Here is a 24,968-nt window from a genome sequence, read left to right as displayed (position 1 = left end):
TATGGCCCACTCAAGGTGACACGTGAATTAATCCTCACAGATGCACACCTTTAAGTACCGTAGTGCTTAGAGGACATAAATAATGATAATTATGAGAAATGGAAAAGTAATGATAATTATTAGAAATGGAAAAATATGTACCTAAAACATAATTTACATGATAGAGAAAAAATACGCACACATGTTGCTATAGATCCTGCTAGAAAACATCACCATTAAAAATGTAAATATTTGATAAATTGGAATGACTCCCTGTGAAGAGAGAATATGCAGAAAATATGAAGAAAGTACAATATGCAGGTTAGAAGAAATGAGTCAGCCAAGAGAGTTCTTGCACAGATCCACTGTTTGATGAGATCATCTAAAAATCTTTCAAATGCTATAAGATGTTGAAAATAATTGGTGTTCTCCATGGTACATACTTATTAGAAAACGAAGGTTCTACTGAGGTTGGTTGAGAGCGAGAGGGGTCTTTGTGCTCCCGCAGATGCAGGTGAGGTGGCAGGATTTGCTTGTCCAGCGATGGATACTGTAAATGTATCCTCCATCACGTCGGATGATCTGAACGATGCTGAGAGAGCAATCGCCCAAACTGCTGAAGAACCAGGGTCAGTCGAGGACAAAAGCACCTGCGACTCTGGCGGGACTCGAACCCGCAACCTTTGAATGGCTTCGCCCCTTCGCTAGAAGTCCAATGCGCTATCCATTGCGCCACAGAGCCCGGCTGACACGGCCGCTCTCCGAGGCTCTCGGTCACTCACCTGGTGTGTGACGTCACACATTCGGTGAGAACCTTCCTGGTCCCCAAAGTCAAGACTCGGGAAACGCCGAGACGAGCGAGAGACGCAGACCCCGACCGCGGCTCTCGCCCCTCGACCCAGGGAGGTGAAGCAGCCCCGGGGGTCCAGGGGGGAAGGGAGAGGCCGGGCCTTCTCCCCTCCCCTACCTTTGCCTCCCCGCGGGCTGCAGAGAAAGGACGGCGAGTGCGCGGAAATGACCGTCACGGGGCACCGCCCGCGGACCACGGAGCAGAGCGGAGCCGTGACCCGGGCGGCAGCCGACGCCGCCGGCGGGGAGCGGGCCCCACTTAGGTCCCGGAGCAGTGGGGCTTCATCCTCTGCCCTCGCTGCCTTCTGTGACCTAGTGACTCTCCCCACGTCGTAGCTTTCCAGACTCACTTTAAAAACAACTGGAGAGAACACTAACGCTTCAGAGACTGATTGTGAGTGGTTTATCAACTTCCTGTGTGCGCAGCAATCAAGAGGCAGTTGGGCCTTCTGTTTAATTTATCTGATTTATTATTATCATTATCATCATCATCATCATCATCATCATCATCATCATCATTATTTTTACCTCTTGGCACAAGATAGATTCTTTTCTGTATTTGTAAATCGAGGACTTCAGTGTTTAACTCAGATCCTCCTTGATTGGATCAACCATCACATTCACTGTCCTTCACAATCCTACACAACCATGAGTCACCTGTGACATTTCATTAGACTTTTAAAATTATTTTTGCCTGAATACTTTGGTTAAGAATTTTTATAAGTTTTTATATTCATAACTAAAAATTGCTACTTTCAAAAAACATTTTGAGAACCCATATTACAGAGGTCTGCTGTGAAAATATTTTTACAGGGACAGTAAAAATATTTATGTTGAATATGTTGAAAAATCTTTTTAAACATATGGTTGGCAATAAAGGTTGCAAAAAGAAAAACGTGTCAGTAATGCTCTGTTCTCTGTACCCAGAAAGTGTGTGTGCCCCCTCTTCCGTTACTACATTTCTTTTGGTTTGGAATAGTTAATCTTCTCTATGTAGAGATAAAAAGGAAATTGTCCGATCCTAAGTTGGATTGAATTTTCAGACAAATATATGACTTTTCAGGGATGACTGAATTAAATAGAACTCTAGGTAAAAGAGCACTTCATTGGATTGGAGCTGGAGCTCAGGGCTCGGTAGAGCACTTGCCTAGTATATACTTGAAGCTCTGGGTTTGATCCCCGTGCTGCAAGATCACACTGTATTACTCCTGGTCGGATACAATTGATTAAATGAAAATGATCATCTAAGCTTTCTCAGGATGCGTCAATTTTGTCAGCTCTCACCTTCTGCATATTAAAAGTTAGCCACAGGACAGGGTCCTATTTAGACGTTTTGGAACCTGGCATCCACATTTAACCATTTTGTTCATTTCATTTCTGGGGAAATTCTGATAAAGATACATGCTGGTTACAAATGTAAAAAGAGAGTGCACTGTGTTGGTTTTCATTTAGGGAAAACGAGCCTTTGCATGGGCCAGAATCAATTAATTCACCCACCGTCGACGTAGATCAGCGGGAACCTCTCCTTCCTGGAATCCGCATTCTGCAAGATGGGTCCCGCCGGTCTTAAAACTAGGGGCGAGGCCCGACTCCACCCCTATAGTAAGTTTGAATCCGATTCCGAGGACTTTCACGCAGTACAGAGCCAAGCTCGACCCCGAGAGTAGGTGAAGTGACCTGAATTTGTTCCGAACAACAAAGATGCCATGTGACAAACTTCGTACTGGTGCTCCTAAGTCAGAGACAGAGCTCTCGGGTCGTACCCGCCGGGAGAGTTTCCTTTACTCTGCGAGACGAGAGACGTGTACCCTGTGCCCGTAGTCGTGGCCGAGTGGTTAAGGCGATGGACTAGAAATCCATTGGGGTCTCCCCGCGCAGGTTCGAATCCTGCCGACTACGTCCAGTTTTAGAACTGGGCTCCGGTGTGTCACCTGTCCATCACGCGCTGCCCAACGTCCTGAACCCTCTTGTTGGGTGGCTCGACTCCTTCTGGATCCACGCGGTTTCCTGGGCGTCGCCTGCTGAACTGCGGAGTGGCTGCGAGTCACCTGACCCGTCACTAGGGGCACAGGGGTCCTTTTTCATTATCCAAGTAAGTTGCCTAAAGGACATGAGGTCGCCACGCCCCGTTTCCCGGTGAAAATGGGGTCTGAAAATGCCCACAGGCTTTCTGGACACTGAATCACTCTGAGCGTCACTGAGTCACCGTCGCTTCCTGCTGTACCCAGGCTGCGTGCCACCCGGACGGGGCGCAGGGCCTCGCGCACGCTAAGCGCCTTTGCTTAAGGATAAGGAGCACACGTTTTTAGTTAATGGAGCACAGCAACACGTTTTGGTTTAGTGCGATCATAAAACCTTGGGGTTACTTTGATAAACTAAAACTAGCATTTCTATAGCTCATCAAAGACTGACGGAAGGCCACTGTCACGGGAGGTTCCATGGTGTAATGGTTAGCACTCTGGACTCTGAATCCAGCGATCCGAGTTCAAATCTCGGTGGAACCTTCTTTTGGTGAAGCTTACTTTCGTCTTGTTTTCCCCAGGGAAAATACTGCCTACTAAATGACCAAAATCAAGGTGACACCGGGTACCTGCTGTGGATTCCTGCAAGTCCCAACACCTCTGCATCTGAGGGAGGAGGCAAGAATAGAATATCACTATTAAATGCTAGTCGTGTTCCCAGAGAGGAAAGTAAATATAAAAACCCTGGACTCCACTGTTAATAAAAAAAAAGTCTAATGAAAAGCAATTATCAACTCGTACAAAGTCTATTTTTCTGTGCACATCAAGAAAGCTTATTTCAAATACTGAAAGTAAATGATTCTAATGACATTGCAGGACACAGAGTTAACAGCGGATTTCTCTGCTACTCAGGACTCTCCCTGCAGAGTTTCTGGCCCCTGCCAGTGAGGGCCGCTGAAGTCAGTTTGTATGTGTATAAAATGCAGAAAGCCAGACCCACAGGCACAGAAACCAAGTGCAGAAAACCTTAAGTTAGGTGACTCTGAGTAAAAGGGCACACAGGACGCATTACTATTTTTCAGAAACATTTACACACCTTCAGATCTCTGAAGAGCTGCTTCCAGTATGATTTTCTTCCTCTTGGCACTAAGTGGTCTCGTTGTTGAATTACCCCTAAATAGTCATTTCTTCATCTCCAGAGCCACAGAATCCTACGAGGAGAGAATCTGGCACCGACAGCTGGGATCCACTTCCCTTCACAGGTGTGCCAGTGGGCCTTTGTCCTTTCCTGTATTGGGCGGACCTCTGCCGTCCTCTCCCTCTCACCTGGAAGTGTGTTTCTGTCCTTCCTCCTTCTAGACAAGAACTTAGCTCACAAGCTTTGGAATCCACTATTTGCCTTTTTTCAATCATTTATGAAGCCCACAGAAAACGACGGAGGAATGAAGGAAGGTTCTGATACCGATCGTTTGGGGGTACCAAGCCCAGCAGAGCTGATGGTTGGGGGTATTCCCTGTGAAACCTGGGTTCACCCTGAGCGAACCTTCCGCCGCACGGACGCCCCGTCTGGGGGCAGGCCAGACCCAGCGACTTTCGAGGTAAAACCGTAGTCGGCAGGACTCGAACCTGCGCGGGGAGACCCCAATGGATTTCAAGTCCATCGCCTTAACCACTCGGCCACGACTACCCGCTCCCGCCGGTCCCCAGGGGCCGGGGCGGATTTCTAGGGGACCTGGGGTCCGGCCGAGGTTTGGCGCCGGACCCCGCCCTCTCGCGCCGGGGGCTGCAGTTCTGCAAAGGAACCTTCCGCCGCGGGCCTCGGCGACTTGCCCTTCCCCCGTCTTCAGGACCAGGCGGGGGACCCGGGCCACGCCACCTGGTGGCTACCAAGAGGGCCCGGAGCGCAGACGTCTGCTCGGGAACCTCGGACGGCGGCCTGCGGACTGTCCCTCCGCCAGGACGCTCTCGACCCCACGGGGGCCAGGGTGGGGAGGGCGGCCGCGGAGCGAGGCAGGCTCCGGGGCCCGGGTGTCCACGGACCTGGACTCCAGCCATCTCGGGCCTCACCACGTGAATGCCCGGTGGGCGCAGCTGAGTCAGGAGGGACGGCTTCGCCTCGGGGACTCTGGAGAACCCGAGAGGAGGGACGAGAGCGGAGACAGATTCCTGCCCACGGGAAGGTCAGGGAGAAGGTCACGGCTTCCGAGGGCGGCGCGTTCGCCAGAAGGCAAACCCGTCGATTCAGATAGATTTTCACTGCAAAAGTGACCTTCACGGTGGAGGCTGGCAAAGCCCGAGAGGGAAAGGTCACCTCCACCTGTCTTCCTCCAGGGTAAAGAGGGTGACGTTCCCTTCTCTCTGCTGCAGATACTCATTTTGTCTCACTCTCACGGCGTTTGCTATTATTGCGTCTTTGATTGTCTTCTAAAAGGTTTACCCTCGTTGACACGGCAGTTGGTTTTGAAGTTCATTGTCCCTGAGCGGCCTTCTCTAAGTGCTGTCCCAGCATCCGCAGAATGAGCACCATGAGCTGATGTGGGATCCACAAGATTGGAGTGGGTGGCAGGGAGGGTGTCCAGCCGTCTGTCCCAACAAGGTGGTTCTGAGTCTCGAGACCCACTCTTCTAGGGAACAGTCTTAACCAAAGGAAAACATGTACTCCCCCGCATTTTTATTCTTATTCTAAGAGGGAAAATTGATATAAAAAGTGGATGTATAACGTTTTTGTCCCACTTGCCTAATAGATCATCACCCAAACCACTAAAACCAATATATTGAGAGATTGTAATTACTCTGGGGAAATGTCAGCACCATTTACAGGATGGAAGCACTTATGCAGAATTTTTGTATTTGGAATTCTGTGGGAGAATCCAAAATGCTGCCTGTGCTGGTTTCTGGATTGTGAGTTTATGGATTAGTTTTTTCTAATTTTTCCACAGTAAGAACCAGTCATTGATATCCAGGTTGTACAGATGAATTAGCAACTGGTTAGCTGGTTATTTACTGATTGTTGCTCAGGACATTTGCATCTGGTTGCCCTTGGACTGATCAACTGTCTTGTTCAACATACTCCACAGTGAGTTCATTCACCTTAAACTTGTTTCTCAAATAATCAATGCTAGTTAGACATTTTTTATAATTAATAGACTCCCCCTCACACACACACACTTGCCTGTCGACTTTAACTGTAACTTTCAAAAATCACTTTGAAAGAACGCTGAAATAGACAATAGTTATGAGTCTTTAAATACAGGTTTTCGATTTTTTTAATGTTTGGGAGCTTGCATCTGCTTCATGTTTACTCCTGCATATATGTGTAGAAAAAAAAGAGAAAGTTTTAAAATAAAATAGTATATCCTTTAACTCAAATGGCTGTCAATTTTCCAAAAGACTATCAATGATCACACACATGCACAGTTTAAAATTTAGGGGCTGGTGTGTCGCTCAGGCAGTGTTGGCCTAGGCTGCGGTTAGTGTTTCTGTTCATCCTCTGGGAGCTCCAGAAACCACTCAACCAATGCGCTCCGTCCGCAGACAGAAGTGCACCTCTTTCACCAGCGTCAGAGCGTTTCCACGTGCTGGGCGTGACTCACAATCCCCACCAGAAGCGACCACAGGAAGCCTGGTTTCTGGGAAGGCCTCCTGCTTGGTCTCCTCCTGTCAGGACACCAGGATAAGGAACCTTCCCGGTACTGACGTTGGCATTGCTTGTCAACTCGCCAAAACAGTGTGGCATTCATCTAACTGGCGCCAATCAGGATAAGGACCTTCCCACCTGTAAGGTGAAGCGTTCCTTGTCAACTTGCTGCAACGTATTTACCTAGTGATGCCCAACAGTAAGAAACATTGACAGCGAACGAGTTACTACTGGTAGATGTGGCCTTTGGCAGAGCTAAAGCTTGGCACAGCTATCTATCACCACGAGCCAGGTGAGCCCCAGGTAGTCGTGGCCGAGTGGTTAAGGCGATGGACTAGAAATCCATTGGGGTCTCCCCGCGCAGGTTCGAATCCTGCCGACTACGTTCCCTCTTACTTCCCTGTAGGAAGGAGAGAGGATAATTATGTTAATAGTCTCCCCCACAAGATAGTCGCCTGGTTTTCGATCAGCTTCTTCTCAAACTTCCCCCACCTTCCTGTAACCCATAAGAAATAATAACGGATATAGAACACATTGGGCTTCCCCAACCTGCTTTCTTGTTTGTTGTTGTTTCCTTTTTATTCATTTATTTATTTTTTAAAAAACTTTTTGGCGTGTGTGCATGTGTAAAGTATTTGGACCATAATTACTTTTCGCAATACTTTCTCACCCTCTCCCCTAGCCCCCAAGGAAAGCCCAGGTATTGGCGATGATGCTTTCTTGCTACCTGCAGTCACCCCATTTGAAAGGCATCCTTTCCTAGACAAACAAGACAGTTTCTGCAGAACCGCTCTCTGTCCCATTCCCCATTCCTGCAGTACTCATCCACGCAGAAAAGGGAATTCCGGAAAACCCAGTATCAAACACAAGAAAGCAAGACTCAGCTACTATCGCCCAGACGCCGATCTAAATTGGGCATTAAAGGCTATATACTACACAGGTTAAAAAAAAAAAAAAGCGAAGCAATTTTTTTGTAATTCAGTAAGAAAGACCCAACCCACGTCCCCACACCAAGTGGTTCTGTCCTGGGGTCCAGGATGGTCGTGGTTAGAAAAGGGCCAACTCCAGATGAGACTGTGACTCACTGGAATAAGAACCAGCCCTGGTCTAGGTGCAGGAGGCCCCGTAATACTTGGAGTTAAGAGCTTGCTTCTGTCTGCATTCTGCAAGGAAGGGAAAGGGTCATACACGGAGGACCTTTTCTCAGAGGTCTCCCAGCAAGCTTTGAGAAGGAACCAAGCAGAGATTCCAACCACCCTCCAAACACCTGGGCTTCCTTCTCTTCGGCCAGACCTACAGGAGTTTCATTCTAGGGTCTGCAAAGTGCACTGTGGGAAAGTGCACCCCATGAGCCCTAAGGAGAGAAACTGGAGGAGCTGGTTCCACTGCATCTTCAGCAGAGGTGAGGACACCCCAGGCCTCCTGATTAGGAGACCGCTGTTAATGAGTCACAGGCGGTACTGCTATTTCGAAAGCAGCTTCATGCCTAAAGTCATTTTGGTGATTTTGAACCTACTAGTTAAATCAGATTATTCAACATGGAAGAGCATTCAGAAGGCAGCGATCTCCTGCCAGCCACCTTTCCCTCTCCCTCCCCCCACTGCAGCCCCTATCTGCCACAGTTTTTGTGAACTCCTTAAAAATAACTTTTTCAATTGTACGTTTTGTGTCATGGGTATCTTTTTGTGAAAAAAATATATTTTTCAAATATCTATCTATCTATATATGATATTGACTTGAAAAGGGCAAACTCTACAAAAGTTGAGAATCTCTTACCTAATTCATGACCTTGAAGCAGAAGGGAGAATTTCCAACTGCTTTTTGTTGTTGAGAAAATGCCTAAAAATATGTAGGCAAGAAGTACTTCTTAACTGTTAGCAGTTGTTCTATATTGGGCCAAGCATCTGTGTCCTAGGTGACAAGGATGCATATACCCCCATTGCACCCTGGGAAGCTTTTTTGTGAGCATGTGTGCTGCCTGGCAGGGCCCAGATATACTTTAGGCTCGTAGACCAAAGCCGACACATGCTTACTTAGAGAAGCCATGCCCCTAATTCCATTGCCAGACTTGATCTTAATCCTTTCTTTCCTATTATTGCTTTCCTCTAATGAATGGGCCCACAAGCTGCCCTTGCATGGATTCTGTAGGTGGGAGGTGATGGACTCACATTTTCTTCCAGTCAGCCTCTCCAATGTTCATCCACCTGGAAACTGAAGTTTTCATTTTTAGTGTGCATTCCACCCTCTTTGTGCTCCTGCGCTGCTGACCACAAGCCACTTCTCCAAACTCTCCCTGAGCGGGCTTATTTACGTTTGCAGAATATTCCTAATGGGCACTAATATACAAAAGAACTGAAACTGTGCTCTTTGTTCACTTTTGTTTCTGCAGCAGTCACACCACACTTTGCATACCACAAAATAAACAAGCAAACAAACAAACAAACAAACAGATAGATAGATAAAACTCTTTGTAGAAAGAATAGCTTCTCAGAGCTCCTAGTACATTTGGTCCACAATTATAACCTAAATCAGCTGACAGTTTCAATCCGAATTCTTTTTCATCTCAATATCTTCCCTTTCTAAATTACATTCTCTCTTAGAACAGCTCAAAACTAGTCAAGAAGTGATCAGCCACAGGCCATTAACTGAGTCTGAGGGGCAGTTCAAAACTGAAGGATAGAAAATTGTATTTCCAATTTTTGCAAGCTTTGGCTTTTAAATTCCTACTGCATAAATTACTTCTTCTGTGCATACTCTTGGTCTGTATTTATGTAAGATGCAGTATAATGCTTACTCAATTTGCTAGCTTGTACATATTTATATATTGGTAATATATAAGGGACCAGAGCCTGTCCTACCTAGAAGGTGGTCACCATAAGTGTGTTGGATGGAATTAAAGTTTACTGTGAGCTTAAGCTAAGGTCATAAGTGATCTTTAAGTGCCCCCCTCCTTGAAACTACTGGTAGGAATGATTCCACTCCCTTGTTTGATGCCAGCTTTTTAAAATCCCACTTGTCAGGAATTCTTTCTACTGTCACTCTCCAAGATGTAAATGGAACAAGTTGTTCTAAGGAGATGTGAAGGACCTCCTATGAGGTGTGGGAGACTGTGGCATTTTCCTCTGCTAAACCAGTGGCCACTGTTCATTAAATCACCCAGCTCAAGATTTTACCAAGCAGCCACAGAGCCGCATATTTGGGAATATCTCCTTTCATAGTATCAGTAATCTGCAATGCAGCAAAAGTATCTTTGCCCCATGGCCGTGGAATCCACTGGAATCCAGCTGGGTCGTTTCAAATCCTGCATTTGTGATTCTTCAGTCCTGTAAAGGCCATTTGCTTCTCCCCACTGCCCTTCGGGTTGACAGCCTAGGGCTGTTCCTCGCTCCTACGTCTCCTTGGCCCTTGGTGGGACAGTGAAGGCCACTCCTTGATTTAGCTCGCGTTCTTCCGGTACCAGCCAGCCGTCCAAGGAGGAGGAGAAACGGAGAGTTAAAAGGCAACTAGCAGAGGATGGTTTCGATCCATCGACCTCTGGGTTATGGGCCCAGCACGCTTCCGCTGCGCCACTCTGCTGACGGGGAGCGCGGGCAGGAGTTCTCCTCATCATCCCTCCGTGGGCCAACGCTTCGCCACTTCTTTGGACGGCTTCCTGCCGGCGTTCGGTCCCCTCCCAGCTCCGCGCTGTCCCTCCCAGCCGCCACCACGTCATTCTCGCCTGGTTACCCTGAGTCCTCAGTCCTTCACCGAGTTGCCCAGTCAGTCCGACTGAGGTCGGAAATGCCGTCTGCAGGACACGCCGAGGCCCCCTCGTCAGAGGCCGTCCGCCGTCGGCCCGTCGGGCCAGCGCTCCGGTCCCCCTCCGCCCGTGCCCGGTGCCGCGCTCCTCCTCCGCCGTCCCGACCCGGAGAGCCGGGCCCGCTCCGCTGCGGCCTCGACATCCCAGAAAGCGATTTCGACGGAGCCCTAAAGACGGACCGTGTCCCGGCTTCTCCCGAGTCCCGTGACGCACCCAGTGTCGCCTGTGCCCGTGGTCCATCCCTTCACACGCTGCGCGACAGTCGGTGGCACGGCTGTCCCAGAGGGTGACCTTCAGGCTGTCACTGGGCCCTTCCGACGGCGAGACCTGAGGGCAAAGCTGCTGTGGAAACGCCACGCACAGAGTCCCGTGGAGACTCGGGTTTCCATGTCCCCAGGACAAGTGACCGAGAGAGCAGTCGTCGGGCCGCACGGTCGCTCCGCGCTGGGAAGGTGCCTCCGGGCGGCAGCTGCGCCCTTTGACAGGCTCCCGGGCGTGGGGCGCTGCTGTCCCGCTGCTCTGCGGGGGGCACGGCGCTGTCGGGCGTGGGACCTGAGTGTCCCCGTGGGCGGGCGATGGCGGGCACGGCGCTGGGCCTGAGGGCCACCTCCAGGTGCTCGCCAGCGAGATCTGCGTCTCCCGTCGGTCAAGTTCTGCGAACCCGGCGTCCTTTCTGCTCTGTCAGACGGGGTGGGCTGCACACAGTGTCCCTCCGTCGTGCTGTGTTCCCTCGGCGTGTCACCAGGAGCTTTAGGAGCCAAGGAGTTAAATCTCGATGTTGTCCACTCTACCAGCCCCTCCTTTCCACGACTGGGCTCTTCATATGACTGAAGAGTCCATCTTGGGGTGGGTGTCCACTTGTCCCTACACCGTGTAAAACACTACCCTTCCTCCCCTGATTTTTATTTATTTTTTTTTTTTTGCACTTTTGTCAAAAGTCATGAATTTCACTCACACACAACATAACTCTGGAAGTTTTACAACGACACTGTGGGTGTCCCCAGAGTTTCAGTGGTATTCCACCTAGAAGGGATGTGGAGGTGAGAAGTCAGGCCGCAGCCTTTGGGGTGCACCAGACCCGTCTCATATTCTTCTCATGGATTCCAAAACTCCAAGCTCGTAGTCGGCAGGATTCGAACCTGCGCGGGGAGACCCCAATGGATTTCTAGTCCATCGCCTTAACCACTCGGCCACGACTACACGAAGCCCTCCGTCGGATCTACAGATGGAACCTCGTGAGCCCGGCCCATTTTTAGCCGGTTATTTATCTTTCATCGTCGAGTTGTTAAGAGCTCTTTGTATATTGTAGACGCCAGACCCTTGTCAGATGGATGATTTCCACACGTTTTCTTCCATTCTTAGGGCCATCACTTTCTTGATAGCGTCTTTTAAAACACGAAAGTTAAATTTTGATGAAGTCAACTTTTGTATTCTCTTTTGTTTCTTGTGCTTTGGGTGTTAACTCCAACAAGGCTACCAAGTCTGAGGTCATGAAGATGTACCCTATGTTTATTAATATTAGCTATTACATTTACTGCCTGACCATCTTGAATTAGTTTTTGTAAAAGGTGTTAGGTAAGGCCAATTTCTTTGTTAACTAGTGGTTACTCAATTTTGTCAACTTGTTGAAGAGTTTATTCTTTCTGCCACAGGGATCTTGGAACCTTGTCAAAACTCGGCCCACCATAGACTCATGGCTTGATTTCTGAACTCTCAACTCTCTTCCATGAAGCTACATGTTCATCCTTCTCCTAGTGCCATGTGTTCTTGACTATTGCTTTGACATTAATTTTGAGATTTGGAAGTGTGAGTCTTAGTTTTTTTTTTTTTTTTCTTTTTAGTTGTTCTTGCTATTCTGGGTTTCTTGAAATTCCAAATAATTTTCTTAAACAACTTGATAACTTCTACCAAAAATTTGCTGAAATTATGATCATTTTACATTAAATTTAAAGTTAAATTTGAGGAATATTGTCATCTTTTTATTTTTTAATTTTTAGGTGGACGCTACATCTTTATTTTATTTTCTATGTGGTGCTGAGGATCAAACCTAGTGTTTCATTCATACTAGATGAGCAGTGGACCACTGAGCCACAACCCCAGCCCCAGGAATAGTGCCATCTTAACAAATATCAAGTCTCAAGCTCCATGAACATGGGATGTCTTCATTCATTTCAATTTTCATCAATTTCTTTTATCAGTGTTTCAGAGTATAAGTTTATACTTCTGTTGTTAAATTAATTTCTGGGCATTTTATTCTTTTTTAGACTATTTTAATTAAAAGTGTTTACTTAAAAATTTTAAAAAATATTTTTCTTAAATATTTTTTTAGTGGCCAATGGATCTTTATTTTATTTATTTATTTTTATGTGGTGCTGAGGAGTGAACCCAGTGCCTCACACATGCTGGGCAAGTGTTCTACCACTGAGCCAAAACCCCAGCCCCAAAAGTATTTACTTTTGACCCTTTTTTTCCTTCCTTATCATGTAGTATGTAGATGCCTGAATCCTTCCACAGTCGTTTATAAATATGTCAGGGATGAAGTTTGCTAGTATGGTTTAGGTAGACAAAAACCAGAACTAAACAAAAACAGGCAATAAAGCTGAGAAAGAAACAAGTTATTTGAACTCACTGGATCCAGAGCCCATGGTGCTAACCATTACAGAGTGGGACTAACTGGTTAATCTCTTTCCTACACTTCATGATGTCAAAAAACTCACTCTGAATGGACTGACCCATGCACTGGAGTGCTGGGGCAGTGTTAAGCAAGGCACAGAGCATTTCCCCTGCCTCGGGCTCTAGTGTCCACTAGGAGAGATACTGTATAAACCTGCAAATAAATGTTGCAAAACGTGGAGAGTCTGTAGAAACAGAGCATCACTGAGAGCATAAAGGCAGCAGCAAAGGGAAAGGCACAAATAACATTGAAATCTGTAACTTTAGGTGAATAAGACTTGAAGGTGTTGAGTGGGAAAAAAAAAGTGTTTTTCAATATACAGAAGCAACTTGTACATCTAGATCCTTGAAGGGATTCTGTGGGAAGCCAACCTTATGGGTGACTGAGTTACACTCCCCAGCTGGGTGCTGAGGCACTCAGTCACAGAAATGGGTGTGTCTTCCTACAGCCCCATGGGTGAAGCTATGCTCACCTGTTCCTTTGTAATATAACCCCTTGCCTTGTTTAGGATAGAATCTTCCATGGAAGTGCCTTGTGTGTGTCCCCTCCTCTTACTGTGCCCTTGGGTGTGGCCTACCCAGGTGTCAGTCAACCTGCTGACAGTGGACATCATGAAGACAGACTCAGCCCCCTGAAACCTGACCCCTTGCCTCATTTGAATAGCTTCTCCTCAACAAAAGGGGTCAGTACGTGCTCTCACTCTCTCTCTTTCTGCAGACCCTTAAGGTCAGAGGAGCCATCACAGCGACCCCAAAGAAAAAGGTATTTGTGTCTCTTGTGTGGTTATTTTGTGCAGCCCAGTTAGCCCAGTTTAACTAGAGTGACCCCTGAGCCTTTTAGTCGCGAGAACAGAAACCCGGCAGGATTCCTGTTTGTTCTCAGAAGATGGAAATAGGAAAGGAAAAGCAAAGGACAAGTTGGCCATCCTGTCAGCAGTGTGGCTCAGGAAAGCCTTGGAGCAGTCTGCTGTAGGTAGACACGTGCCTGTTCAGTCCTCAAACGGCAGAGACAGACACAGACCCAGGAGTGGGCACACCCTCCCCAGGAAAGGCTTCCTTCCTGGCATAGTGCCGAGTACGGTTTTTTTGGGGGGGTGGGGTGGGGGGGTGGAGATGAATTGGGCTTATGTGAGACAAACCTATTTGAAGAGTTAGATGACTAGGGCTGGACTGCGGGTCTCTGCAGCGGCAGCTGGAGTCATGGCCGGACAAGCGTTTAGAAAGTTTCTTCCACTTTTTGACCGAGTATTGGTCGAAAGGAGTGCAGCCAAAACTGTAACCAAAGGAGGCATTATGCTTCCAGAAAAATCTCAAGGAAAAGTATCGCAAGCAACAGTAGTAGCTGTGGGATCAGGCTCTAAAGGAAAGGGTGGAGAGATTCAGCCAGTTAGTGTGAAAGTTGGAGATAAAGTTCTTCTCCCAGAGGATGGAGGCTCCAGAGTAGTTGTAGATGACAAGGATTATTTCTTATTTAGAGATGGTGACATTCTTGGAAAGTGTGTAGACTGAAACAAATCACTGTTGAAATGGCATCCTGTGAAGCTGCCCATTCCACTGAAGTTCTGAATTCTTTCATCATGAAAATAATTTCCATGTGTCTTTTATAATGATAAAACTGATGATAATCTAATAACATCCACTGTCTCAAAATTTTAGATTCCACGTACTTGTGTAAACATTTCCAAATAAAATATGTAATGAATGGTTAAAAAAAAATAGAGTTAGAAGAAATCTGTTTGGAACCCAAATATCTTTTCATGGTTATTTTATGTCTTTCTCAAAACCATAAAAGGGAGCTAGTAAATTCTTCTTCCCAAACAATGGTCAGAAAGCTATTAAGAAACAGCTTCTTAATTTACTTTTTGGCTCAACTTCTTATGGTAGATAAAGTAAAATGTATTCACCCTCTCACAGAGAAATGTCCCTGATGCAAAACTGACAATTGTGGACACTGAGTCAGGGGATTCACAAATGCTGTTGGAGACCATGGAAGCCAGACTGACAGGCCTTTGTATTGAAGAATCGTCTTTATGTCACAACACCTGAATGGAATCAGGAAGCATCACCATCACTAAGCTGTAATTAAATATGCAGATGATAAAACAACACCACCTTTGAAATATGCCTGTACAAATAACTCATCTCCATCTTGTAAACTGGGAGACCAAAGGTGCACCTACACCTGGAGCTTCCTCAAGCCTGGCCTGGAGATTCTCCCCTCTCAGAGGGTCCTCACAGCTCACATTTGGTGCATTGTAAGGAGACATGGTGTGGCTCTAGTAGAATGGGTGGTCCGTGCTTAGACCAGAGTGTAGACTATCACCTCAGTTCCCTTTTGAGGCTTGCTGAGATCTCCTCTAAGAAGCCCTTCATTGGTGAGATCCTCCCTTTCTGCTTGAGGAAAGAGCTAGCAAGAGGGAGGGTCCTACTAGGCCACGCAAGTTCTCGGCCATGAGTATCCTGAAACCTTTCTTCTTTAGGTTCACTGTAATTGCACTCACAGGGTGGGTTCTGCACTGGATTTATTTATGTAGAATTTATTTATGATGGTATGTGCTTTGGTAAGAGTAGCTGGTGGTGGGGGGAAAGAGAACCAATGATTCTTAAGATATGGAAGGAAAAAAATAAAGGATTAGTTGGTCACCTACTTTATTGAGACTTGTAGATGGTGCCAAGAATGTATTTAGTAAAGTAATTAGCAAATTAGTAGCATACACAGGGGATAATAGCCAGAGCCAAACCTTGCTCATCCTGCCGCGATGAGGAGGTGCCCAAACCGGTGTAGCAACTCCAGGGTTTTCGTTGTATTTTGCATTTGGGAAGAGACACACTGAAGGGATCTGGTGTGTTCCACCCATAAACTGAGCCAGCGCTGGGCTAGGGGAGAAAGATTCCCAACAGCCCTAACCACTCTGGATGGTGGCACCTACCCACCCCATGAGTGGGGTACAAAACCAGACCTTAAACTGGGTGTGTCTCCAGCCAAGAAGTCAACGGACTGCGTAGTCGGCAGGATTCGAACCTGCGCGGGGAGACCCCAATGGATTTCTAGTCCATCGCCTTAACCACTCGGCCACGACTACGTGGGGAGCGCGCTGCTCGCTGGGGTAAGTAACTGCACGGACCCAGCCTTCCTCCAAGGCTGGGTCTCCCCACCACCTGGTGCCTGTCCACCTGTGCACGACGAATGCCACCTGTTGGGGCAAGTTGACAGCAAGGCAGCCTCAGAACTGGGAAGGTCCCATACTCTGGTGGCCTGACGGGAGGAGACCAAACAGGAGACCTTCCCAGAAACGGAGCTTCCTGGGGTCGATTTTGGTGGCTCGGGTCGGCTGGCCCCGGGAAACGCTCGGACACTGGGGCAAGAGCTGCCCTGGGTCTGCCCACCGAGCGCCCTGCTTCAACGGGTAAAACTCCATCCCCCGGCCGTCGGAGCCCGGCACTGTCTGCACCGCGGCGCGACCCTTCCCGTGAACCGCTTCTCCGCGGGCTTCTGCAGACCGCGGGCGATGTCGCTATTGCCCCTTTTAATTCCCACCTGATAGTTTTTAGACGCCGACAACGTCAGACCGTTTGCTGGGAGGGAGACGGAGGATGGGGCTGCCATCTGGGACCCGCGTCCGTCCGCGCGCCCTTCTCCGCGCTCCAGGCCTGCGCGCGCGGATTCCCGCAGGACCCCGGGAACTGCGGCCCTTCCCCGGCTTCGCTTTAGCCTCCACCCGGGAGAGGGAAGGAGAGGGCGGAGCAGGGCGTTCAGGACCCCCGAACCCCACCGCGAGTCCCTCTCCCGGCTCCGCCTGGTGAAGTCGCCGTCGGATCTCCGACGGTCCCACAAAACCCGCGTCCTCCGTCCCCTCCCTCCACCCTCCTCCCGCGCCTCCCGACCTCTGGGTAAAGACGTGAATAAAGTCTGGAGTGTGACGTTTCACGGGCTCTTTTTAGTTCCCTTCCACACGGCTGAGGCCTCTGTGGTTCCGCTGGGTAAAATTCAGTGCTTGAAGCATTCGATTCAAATTCCCAAACCACCGGAGACGGCTCGGAGCCGGTGTGCGGAAAGCCTTCCACCAGGAGCAGGGTGCTCACCGGAGGAGGGCTGCAGGTGGGGGGCGTCTGTCCCGGCTCTGCAGCTGAAGTCATCAGCGAGACGGTGGCCTGGGCACCGCCTGGGGATTCCTGACCCTTCACCAATGCAGCAGTCAGTCATCCTTCACGAGGTAATAAACCTGCACTCCAACAGAGGTGGGTTACCCACAATCAAGAAAAGCGCAAGTCCAGCGACTAAAAATGCGCACCACCAGTGACTAGGATAGAGAACAAGAAGTGAAAGGGTTCAGGAGGCAGTGCCAATCAGCTCCTCTGGGAGTCCTAGCAGGAGCCTGTTGGACAAACTTCAGATCCATCCGGCCAACTCTGATCCTCTCCAGGGTCTCTGTTGAGTCGGGGTCAGACACTGGACTTGATCTGCACTGGTTTCTTCACACTCTGACCAGGTCTTCAGCCTCCTGACCTAGGGTGGGTTCCTCATGTGCTGGAACTGAGGACCTAGCCTAGTCCTCTCTTTAGATCAGAAGCCAGCTGGTCACAAGTTATGAAGGATTCATTTCTGTTTTCTGTAAGAACTTTAGGATGTCTGTGTAGCTGGCCACACGCTGATGTTGTACAGCTGCTTGGAATGCCTGCCCGTGCCCGGTTTTCCCTGACCAGATAACAACCCTTTCCTAAACCTTAGTGACGCCTCATAAATCCTGGTCTTCCCTGGCCAGATAAAGACCCTCTCTGAGGCTCTAACGACCTTCATAAATTCTGATGTTGGGGTCAGCAAAAATGTAAACTAATATTTGTGTGTTATACTCCTCAGAGTTTTGTTGTCTGTAACCCCCCTTTTGTGTAACTTTTGGGGCTATACAGCTGGGCTGCAAGGAAGCTTTACTGCTGTCCTTGGGTCCCACGATTTTGGTGGGAAAGGCAGCCCGGCCCGTCGAAATCATAAGCTTGCTTTAATTTGATTTTAACTGGAGTCAGTGGTCTAACAGAACTTCCACCTAGCCTATGGCTACTGAGGATGGTGCTCACCATGGGTCGGAGGCTTGCTGCCACTTATTTGTGGTAACAGAGATCCAGCATGACATGACCACAGCCATGTCATTTGTAACTGCCACCTTGCCCACCAAGTGGCCCCAGCACACCTTCCAAACCCTGTGGGATACCAAAGGGATTGAGAGTCAGCTGCTGTTTTGCCAGCCACTCATGCCTGAACTGTTTCTCAGCTGATGTAGGAGGTTCCAGTTGGCTTTGGCACAAAAACTCCTTCCTCCATCCCTGGGGTGCAGGGTTCCTCCCATCAAGCAGCTGTCCGAAAGACACTCTGACCCTATATTCCTGTAACTGGTGAGTCCTGGATCTGTCTGGTTATGCCACTACCTGGAGACCACTTCTCATGCACTGGCACTGGGATTTCCTGAAACTGTCCCAAGTATAAAGGCATACACACCAAAAAATTATAATGAAAAGACACATCAGCATTTTGTCACATTTCTTCACTATGAAGATCCTCAGCAAACTAAGTTTGTTTTTTGGGGTTAATCACTCATTTCCCTTTAATTTCTAGATTGATTTAATGAAGTTGGTGTTGGTGTTTTACAAAAACAGGGAATAGCCTGGCATGGTGATTTACCAGGTAGAATAACTACGATAGCATGTGCATAACCTCATTTCTATGGCATTGTTCTGTAAAGTACTACCATCCTCATTTTAGAATGAGGAAAAGGCTAAGAAAGATATTCAAATGCTCAAAATACTGAATATTAGTATTAGAACAGCCCCTAGTTCCTGCTGTTTCATGTACAGTGCTCTTTCCTTGAGGAATGAGAAAGTGAGCAAAGTCTCCTCTGATAACTAAGGGCCTCAGCAAATGTAACCTTACCCAAATTTCTCATGGAAATGAGGTGGCAAAGGTAGTTAATGGTGGATTCTAGCTTTTCTCTCAAGTAGCCTGAGGGATCGCTCAATCGGTGAGCATTGTATTCCTCCCTAATACTCAAGAAAATCAGCTGTCATCTCTCTTTGGGCCAGGACATTGACTTTAAAAGAAGAATCTATAAAGATGACATGAAATCCACAGGCCAGGGGTTAGCCAGCCCTTGTTCCAGCACTTGGCTTCCTCCAATGAATGCATAGGGTTACAAGATGGTAATGGCTGTAGGTGGCTGGTGGCTCACATGACAGATCTAACACTTCAGAGGTTACCCTTGGAACCATATCAGACCTAGGAAAGAAATAGTAGAAAATAGAAACTAGTCATGGCAATCAGAGCTGATAGGTGGTCTTCAAATATAGTTCAAAGAAACCGAAGTGAATTTCCCTCTAAATATTGGCTTTTTTTTATATTCTAGAAAACAGTGATAGAAATGGTAGGTGTTGAAATGGAACACAAATTGCAATCACATGGCTTCTCTTTTTCCTTTATTTTCTCCTGGGCTCCTTCACTAGATACAGCAGACATGAATTTGCAAAGTCCAGTAACACAAGGAATCAGTGGTGACCGACCTATCAATCTGGGTTTTATATCTAACCGGCTTCGTAAAATGACTGTCTCTAGGCAAACAGATAAATGGAAAACTATGAAAAACTCTTCCCTCTCATACCTTTTAGATGCTTGCGCTCCTGCATGAAGTGAAGTCACTACATTTTATAAAGAAATCAAAGGAAGCTCTTCAGTTCAAAACTGTTGGGCAGCAGAACATCTCCCAGGCAGGGGGGAAGGTCTAAGCAGGTAGTCTAGTCTTGGGGTGCACGCAGAGCCTGTGCCCCCTTATGGCTCCTGTGAGCCGCAGGTTCCCGACGATCGTCCCCAAAAACGAGACCCACGCCAGGTTCCACCGAGATTTGAACTCGGATCGCTGGATTCAGAGTCCAGAGTGCTAACCATTACACCATGGAACCGCCCGTCTGCCCGCACCGCGCTCCTGCCGGATGGCACCTGTCTCCTCGCTGCCGGCGGCTCCCTCCCGGGTCCGGGTCTGGAGCCGCGCGCGGGTGCCGCCGCCAGCCGCAGGGCGCTCCCTCCCCCTGCGGGGCTCCGGGTGCAGAACCCGGAACAGACCGGCTCTGGGGACGACCTGGGCCGCCCGCCGCGCACTGCTGCCCGGGGCGCGCTGCCCCCCGTCGGTGCGCACGGTGTGGGCCTTTAACCTCCTGGAGGGACCTTCCCCTGAGGCCGCGAGCCACACCGTCCCCGGAGCTGGGCGTCGAGACCCCCAGCGAAGCCTTTTGTGTCCCGGTACCCAGCTCCGCCTCGGGGGGCCTCGGCCAGGCCACGCCCGAGAAAGGCCGCCGTCTGAAGGCCGAGCTGGGTCGTCGACTCGCCCGGGGCAGCGCTGTCCCCTCGTCAGACGCGCCGCCCGCGGACCCACTCGCCCGCCAGCCGGGAAAGGCGCCCGAGGTCAGGACAGAGGGACGGGGCAGCAGCGCTTCCCGCGTCGCCAGGCCTCCCTGCGACCCCACCGCCAGCGGTTCCCGGGACCAGCGCTCGGCCACGGCTGCAGCCTCCGGGAACCGTCCAACACGCCTTGGGTGGCCAAAGCCGAAACAGCCCAAGCAACTCTAAGATAGAAAATCTGCAAAAATAAAAATACCTAGAATAGTGTTGAAATTACCCCAACTAGAAAATAGCCATCGACGGTTCCTTGATGGTAAGACAAAATATTGAATGAGTAAGTATGTAGGAAGCAGAGAGACTTAGGAGTTAAATGCCTATGCAGGAACTTCAAAACCACTTCCTGCAGCATCACACCCGCAGATCTCAAAATCCCTGACTGTACCCTTCAAAACTGTCAAGATCACCCAGACCAAGGCAAGACTGAGAGTCTGCCCCAGCCAAAAGGACCTACAGAGACCTGTGACTGCATGTATTCTGAACAGGGTCCTGGAACAGGAAAAGGAAGTAAGGGAAAAACCAAAGAGAGCAGAATACTGCATGGACGTTAGTTAATGATGATGTACAAATTAATGTTCATGTAACAAAGCTACCCTAATAGGTTTTTCCCACATTTTAAAATTATAGTTAAACTATTATGCTTCTTGTGAGGCCATGTGCCAAACAGTCCTCCGAGAGATGCCCTTTGCATCTTGGTACGGCTATATTATGTAATTGCATATTAATACACTACATGATGCCATATTAATTTAAAGCCTTAAAAAATAGGGAAACAAATAATAAAGATATTTTAGAACTCTGTTCTAGCTTCCTAAGTAAATAGAAACTGTTCTTCTTGGGAATAAAAACGAAAATATGACTAATATTTTGAACACGATTTATTAAGTTTCTTCAACATGGTCTTGGAATTCTGTCTTGTTTGTACACTCTCTGCTCCTTTTGCGATTGAGACATATTTTGAGGCATATCTGCAGACCAGTGGCATAGCCTGCAGACCGACACTGTGCTCAGAGCACACACTCAGAGTGAAGAAGGAGAAGTTTGAGCTCTGCCAAGTGCTGTGCTCCCAGCTACAGACTCAGGACAGAGCAGGGCTGATCTACCCTTGGAGACTGTGGCTGACAGTAATGGGATGCTGTCTAAAAGTCACCCCTCCCCTGGTGTTAGGGGACACTGAGGAGATGGGAAAATAGCAGCCTAGACAAGCTGAGAAGCTCAAATAAGAATGAAAACTGGATATATGACTTTTGGCAGCACCTGCAGGTGTTGCTTAAAAGGGAGGCTTGGGGTACACATACACAATGGAATATTACTCAGCCATAAAGAAGAATGAAATTCTGGCATTTACCGGTAAGTGGATGGAACTGGAGACTATGATGCTGAGTGAAATAAGCTCCCCCAAAACCAAAGGCCAAATGTTCTCTCTGATATGCAGATGCTGACTCACAATGAATAGTAGTGGGGAGTTCACTGGATAGGACAGAACAGAGTGAGGGGAAGGGGAAATAGGATGGGAATGGGAAAGACAGTAGAATGAACCGGACATAACTTTTCTATATTCATATCTGAATACATGACCAGTGCAACTCCACAGTCATGTACAACCACAAAAAAGGGAGGGTATACTCCATGTATATATGATACATCAAAATACATTGTACTGTCATGTATAACTAAAAAGAACAAATTTAAAAATTTCATAAAGGTAAAAAGGGCTACATTCTTAGTAGTTGCAGGCCTCTGGATTCAATTTCCAATACCTCCCCCCCCCCACACACACACACACATAGAAGAATTAGTCCTCTTCAAAAGTCTGAGTAATTAGCCAGACACAACGTTGCACACCTGTAATCCCAGTGGCTTGGAAGGCTGAGGAAGAAGGATCCCAGGTCCAAAGCCAGCCTCAGCAATTTAGCAAGGCCCTGAACAATTCAGTGAGAACCTGTCTATAAATAAATAAATAAATAGACAGATAGATAAATAAATAAATAAATAAGACTAGGGATGTGACTCAGTGTCTAAGCACTCCTGAATTCAGTCCTGGTACCAAAAAAAAAAAAAAAGTTTGAGCAGTTAGAAACATCTGCACTTCCTGTGTGAATCCATTTCTAATGAGATACTGGTATTTTTTAATGTTTATGTTTTAGTTGTAGTTGGACACAATACATTTATTCTATTTGTTTATTTTTAGGAGGTGCTAAGGATCCAGCCCAGGGCCTCCCATGTGCTAGGCCAGCACTCTACCGCTGAGCCACACCCCAGCCCAAGACACTATTTTGAAAGCATATCATAGCCAGGCATGGTGGCCATTCCTGCAATCCCAGCTACTCAGGAGGCAAAGTGGGTGCAGGGGACTTGGTGACGTAGTTCAAAGGTAAAGCACCCCTATTTTATATCCCCAATACTGCCAAAACAAAAGAGAGATTATACCATAGGACTATAGCCTAGTCCCTTATCCCAGTGACTTTCAAATATTGCACGAAGAAACAAACTATTTATTTTTATTTATTGGTTTATTGTTTTGGTCCCCCTGAGCCCCACCGCAGCCTGGTCGACCCCCTGAGCCCCACCGCAGCCTGGTCGACCCCCGAGCCCCACCCCAGCTGGTAGACCCCCGAGCCCCACCCCGGCCTGGTCGACCCCCGAGCCCCACCCCGGCCTGGTCGACCCCCGAGCCCCACCGCAGCTGGTCGACCCCCGAGCCCCACCGCAGCCTGGTCGACCCCCGAGCCCCACTCCAGCTGGTCGACCCCCGAGCCCCACCGCAGCTGGTCGACCCCCGAGCCCCACCGCAGCTGGTCGACCCCCGAGCCCCACCCCAGCTGGTCGGCCCCCGAGCCCCACCCCGTCCTTGCTGTGTATTTTTCGCTGAGAGACAGGGTCTCGTGAGCTGCTGAGGCTGGCTTTGAGCTTGCAATCCTCCTGTCCCCACCTCCCCAGCCCCGGGGGTTGCAGGTGTCACCACCACACCCGGCTTCTTTTGGCTTCTTTTTCCTTTTTAAAAGACTTCCAATCAGTTAAGGGTCAGTACTTGTGCAAATTAAAATAAAAATTGTAGATTTAAGATAAAGGAATGGATCAGGGAGCCCCCCCCTTCCTTCTGTGCGGCCGGCGCAGCGCCCCCTGGCGGCCGGGCGGAGCAGCGGGCAGGACGGCTTCCCCGGGCGGCCCTCCCGGAACGTTCCTCGGTAGGTCCAGGGCAGCGCAGGGGAAGGCCAGCGGCTCGGTGGTCGCGAGGCTCCTGCCTCCACGTGCCACGCCGGAGCCAACGCGGGGGTGGGCCTCGCTTCCCTCTCGGGCCTCCCAGGCGGCCTCCCGTCCCGTGGGCACCAGCGAGTGTCGTGCTGGAGCAAAGAGAATCCACGCTCTTGCCCGGGACTCTCCGAGTTTCGCCTGTCCCTCTTTCTAGGTCACCTTTTTTCTGTTTTCCGTGGGTTTCTTTTGTCAGAGCTAAAAGCTCTCGGTCACCTGAGACATCATCGGCGACAGATTCAGTGACAACTTTATCAGTATCTCCTGCTGCGAGGGGCGCGCTCACTTCTTCAAAATCTCCAGCAAGTAACGCCGCCGGCCAGGTAGTCGTGGCCGAGTGGTTAAGGCGATGGACTTGAAATCCATTGGGGTCTCCCCGCGCAGGTTCGAATCCTGCCGACTACGGGTTTTGAACGTCTGCAGCCCTTTTTATTTCTGATGTGGGACGGGCGCTCCCTCGGTTGTCCAGGTTGGCCTTGAACTTGGGATGCTCCTAGCGCAGCGCTCCGATGGGCTCCGATGGCTGCGATTACCCGTGTGCTGCCTTTCTCCCTCTCTGTCCCCGCCGTGCTCCAGGCACCGACTTGCCACTACTACGTCGTGTAATCACCAAAGTCACTTTATTTTAAAGGTGAACTGCTGATGACTAGCTCAACACCTAACGGTAGAAATGGTGTCTTCCTTAAACAAGGTTATGAAGGCTCTTTTCCTCAAATACGACGGGGAACACATTTTTTAGAAACAACTGCTTAGCAGACTATCCCAGTGTAGTTTTTAAGTGAGATGATGTTACACCAGCTCCTATTTTTCAAGCTCTTAATATATACATAGGCTTCCAAGGACTTTGATTGTGTTAATTTGCAACATTCGTAGAAAGCAAAAACTGCTATTAACTTCATTTTGCAAATCTGGAAACTGAACCCCACGGGAGTAAAACAATCTGATGAAGGCCACCCAGCTAGCAAGTGTGAGGGCTGCACTTGGACTCGGTGCTGGTGTCCAGAGCCAGGGAACCGAGCTGCTGGTGCTGAGGGCCATTACCAAGTAGGAATGATGCATCGAAATCCTTGCCAGCGTACCCCATGTTAAATGGACTTGCCTTGGAAATTTGCTGTGACCTTGCATGTGTGTTTGAGAAAAGTGACCCTGCTCAATCACCAGGGTGGATCCAGGATTAGGGTGTATCTTGCAGGAAGTATCCCCGTCCTTGGGTTTAGGGCGTACCCGGTTTAAGACAATAGGAGTTTTAGGGAAGTTGGAGGTTGAAGATTATTCCTGATGGGAGTAGGGCCTGGCTGCTGCCTGAATTCCCGCTGAGTTCTCTTGGAGAGAAAGTATTTAGGACTTGAATTGTGCGGCAGATTGGGATTGCCCCTGGACCTG

The 24,968-nt window shown here is 48.7% G+C and overlaps 1 protein-coding gene and 10 non-coding genes across 11 annotated transcripts; 5 read left to right on the top strand and 6 right to left on the bottom strand.

The window, feature by feature from the left end:
• Window positions 1-632: 632 nt before the first annotated feature.
• On the bottom strand, window positions 633-721 carry Trnar-ucu (transfer RNA arginine (anticodon UCU)). The gene is given in 2 exon segments: window positions 633-668; window positions 685-721. It is a non-coding gene; the product is annotated as a tRNA-Arg (tRNA).
• Window positions 722-2,645: 1,924 nt separating this feature from the next.
• Trnas-aga (transfer RNA serine (anticodon AGA)) lies at window positions 2,646-2,727 on the top strand. The gene has a single exon. It is a non-coding gene; the product is annotated as a tRNA-Ser (tRNA).
• Window positions 2,728-3,260: 533 nt separating this feature from the next.
• Window positions 3,261-3,332, top strand: Trnaq-cug (transfer RNA glutamine (anticodon CUG)). The gene has a single exon. It is a non-coding gene; the product is annotated as a tRNA-Gln (tRNA).
• A 1,062-nt stretch (window positions 3,333-4,394) lies between these two features.
• Window positions 4,395-4,476, bottom strand: Trnas-uga (transfer RNA serine (anticodon UGA)). Its single transcript has one exon. It is a non-coding gene; the product is annotated as a tRNA-Ser (tRNA).
• A 2,253-nt stretch (window positions 4,477-6,729) lies between these two features.
• On the top strand, window positions 6,730-6,811 carry Trnas-aga (transfer RNA serine (anticodon AGA)). Its single transcript has one exon. It is a non-coding gene; the product is annotated as a tRNA-Ser (tRNA).
• Window positions 6,812-9,930: 3,119 nt separating this feature from the next.
• On the bottom strand, window positions 9,931-10,002 carry Trnam-cau (transfer RNA methionine (anticodon CAU)). The gene has a single exon. It is a non-coding gene; the product is annotated as a tRNA-Met (tRNA).
• Window positions 10,003-11,343: 1,341 nt separating this feature from the next.
• Trnas-aga (transfer RNA serine (anticodon AGA)) lies at window positions 11,344-11,425 on the bottom strand. Its single transcript has one exon. It is a non-coding gene; the product is annotated as a tRNA-Ser (tRNA).
• Window positions 11,426-14,098: 2,673 nt separating this feature from the next.
• Window positions 14,099-14,482, top strand: LOC101956598 (10 kDa heat shock protein, mitochondrial). The gene has a single exon (XM_040283656.2). The coding sequence runs from the start codon at window positions 14,099-14,101 to the stop codon at window positions 14,405-14,407; it is 309 nt and encodes a 102-aa protein (XP_040139590.1). The 3' UTR covers window positions 14,408-14,482.
• A 1,417-nt stretch (window positions 14,483-15,899) lies between these two features.
• Window positions 15,900-15,981, bottom strand: Trnas-aga (transfer RNA serine (anticodon AGA)). The gene has a single exon. It is a non-coding gene; the product is annotated as a tRNA-Ser (tRNA).
• A 3,787-nt stretch (window positions 15,982-19,768) lies between these two features.
• On the bottom strand, window positions 19,769-19,840 carry Trnaq-cug (transfer RNA glutamine (anticodon CUG)). The gene has a single exon. It is a non-coding gene; the product is annotated as a tRNA-Gln (tRNA).
• Window positions 19,841-23,908: 4,068 nt separating this feature from the next.
• On the top strand, window positions 23,909-23,990 carry Trnas-uga (transfer RNA serine (anticodon UGA)). Its single transcript has one exon. It is a non-coding gene; the product is annotated as a tRNA-Ser (tRNA).
• Window positions 23,991-24,968: the final 978 nt, after the last annotated feature.

The sequence above is a fragment of the Ictidomys tridecemlineatus genome, chromosome 8, assembly GCF_052094955.1.
Source record: "Ictidomys tridecemlineatus isolate mIctTri1 chromosome 8, mIctTri1.hap1, whole genome shotgun sequence".
Classification (NCBI taxonomy): Eukaryota; Metazoa; Chordata; class Mammalia; order Rodentia; family Sciuridae; genus Ictidomys; species Ictidomys tridecemlineatus.
This window is presented reverse-complemented; position numbering and strand designations above follow the sequence as displayed.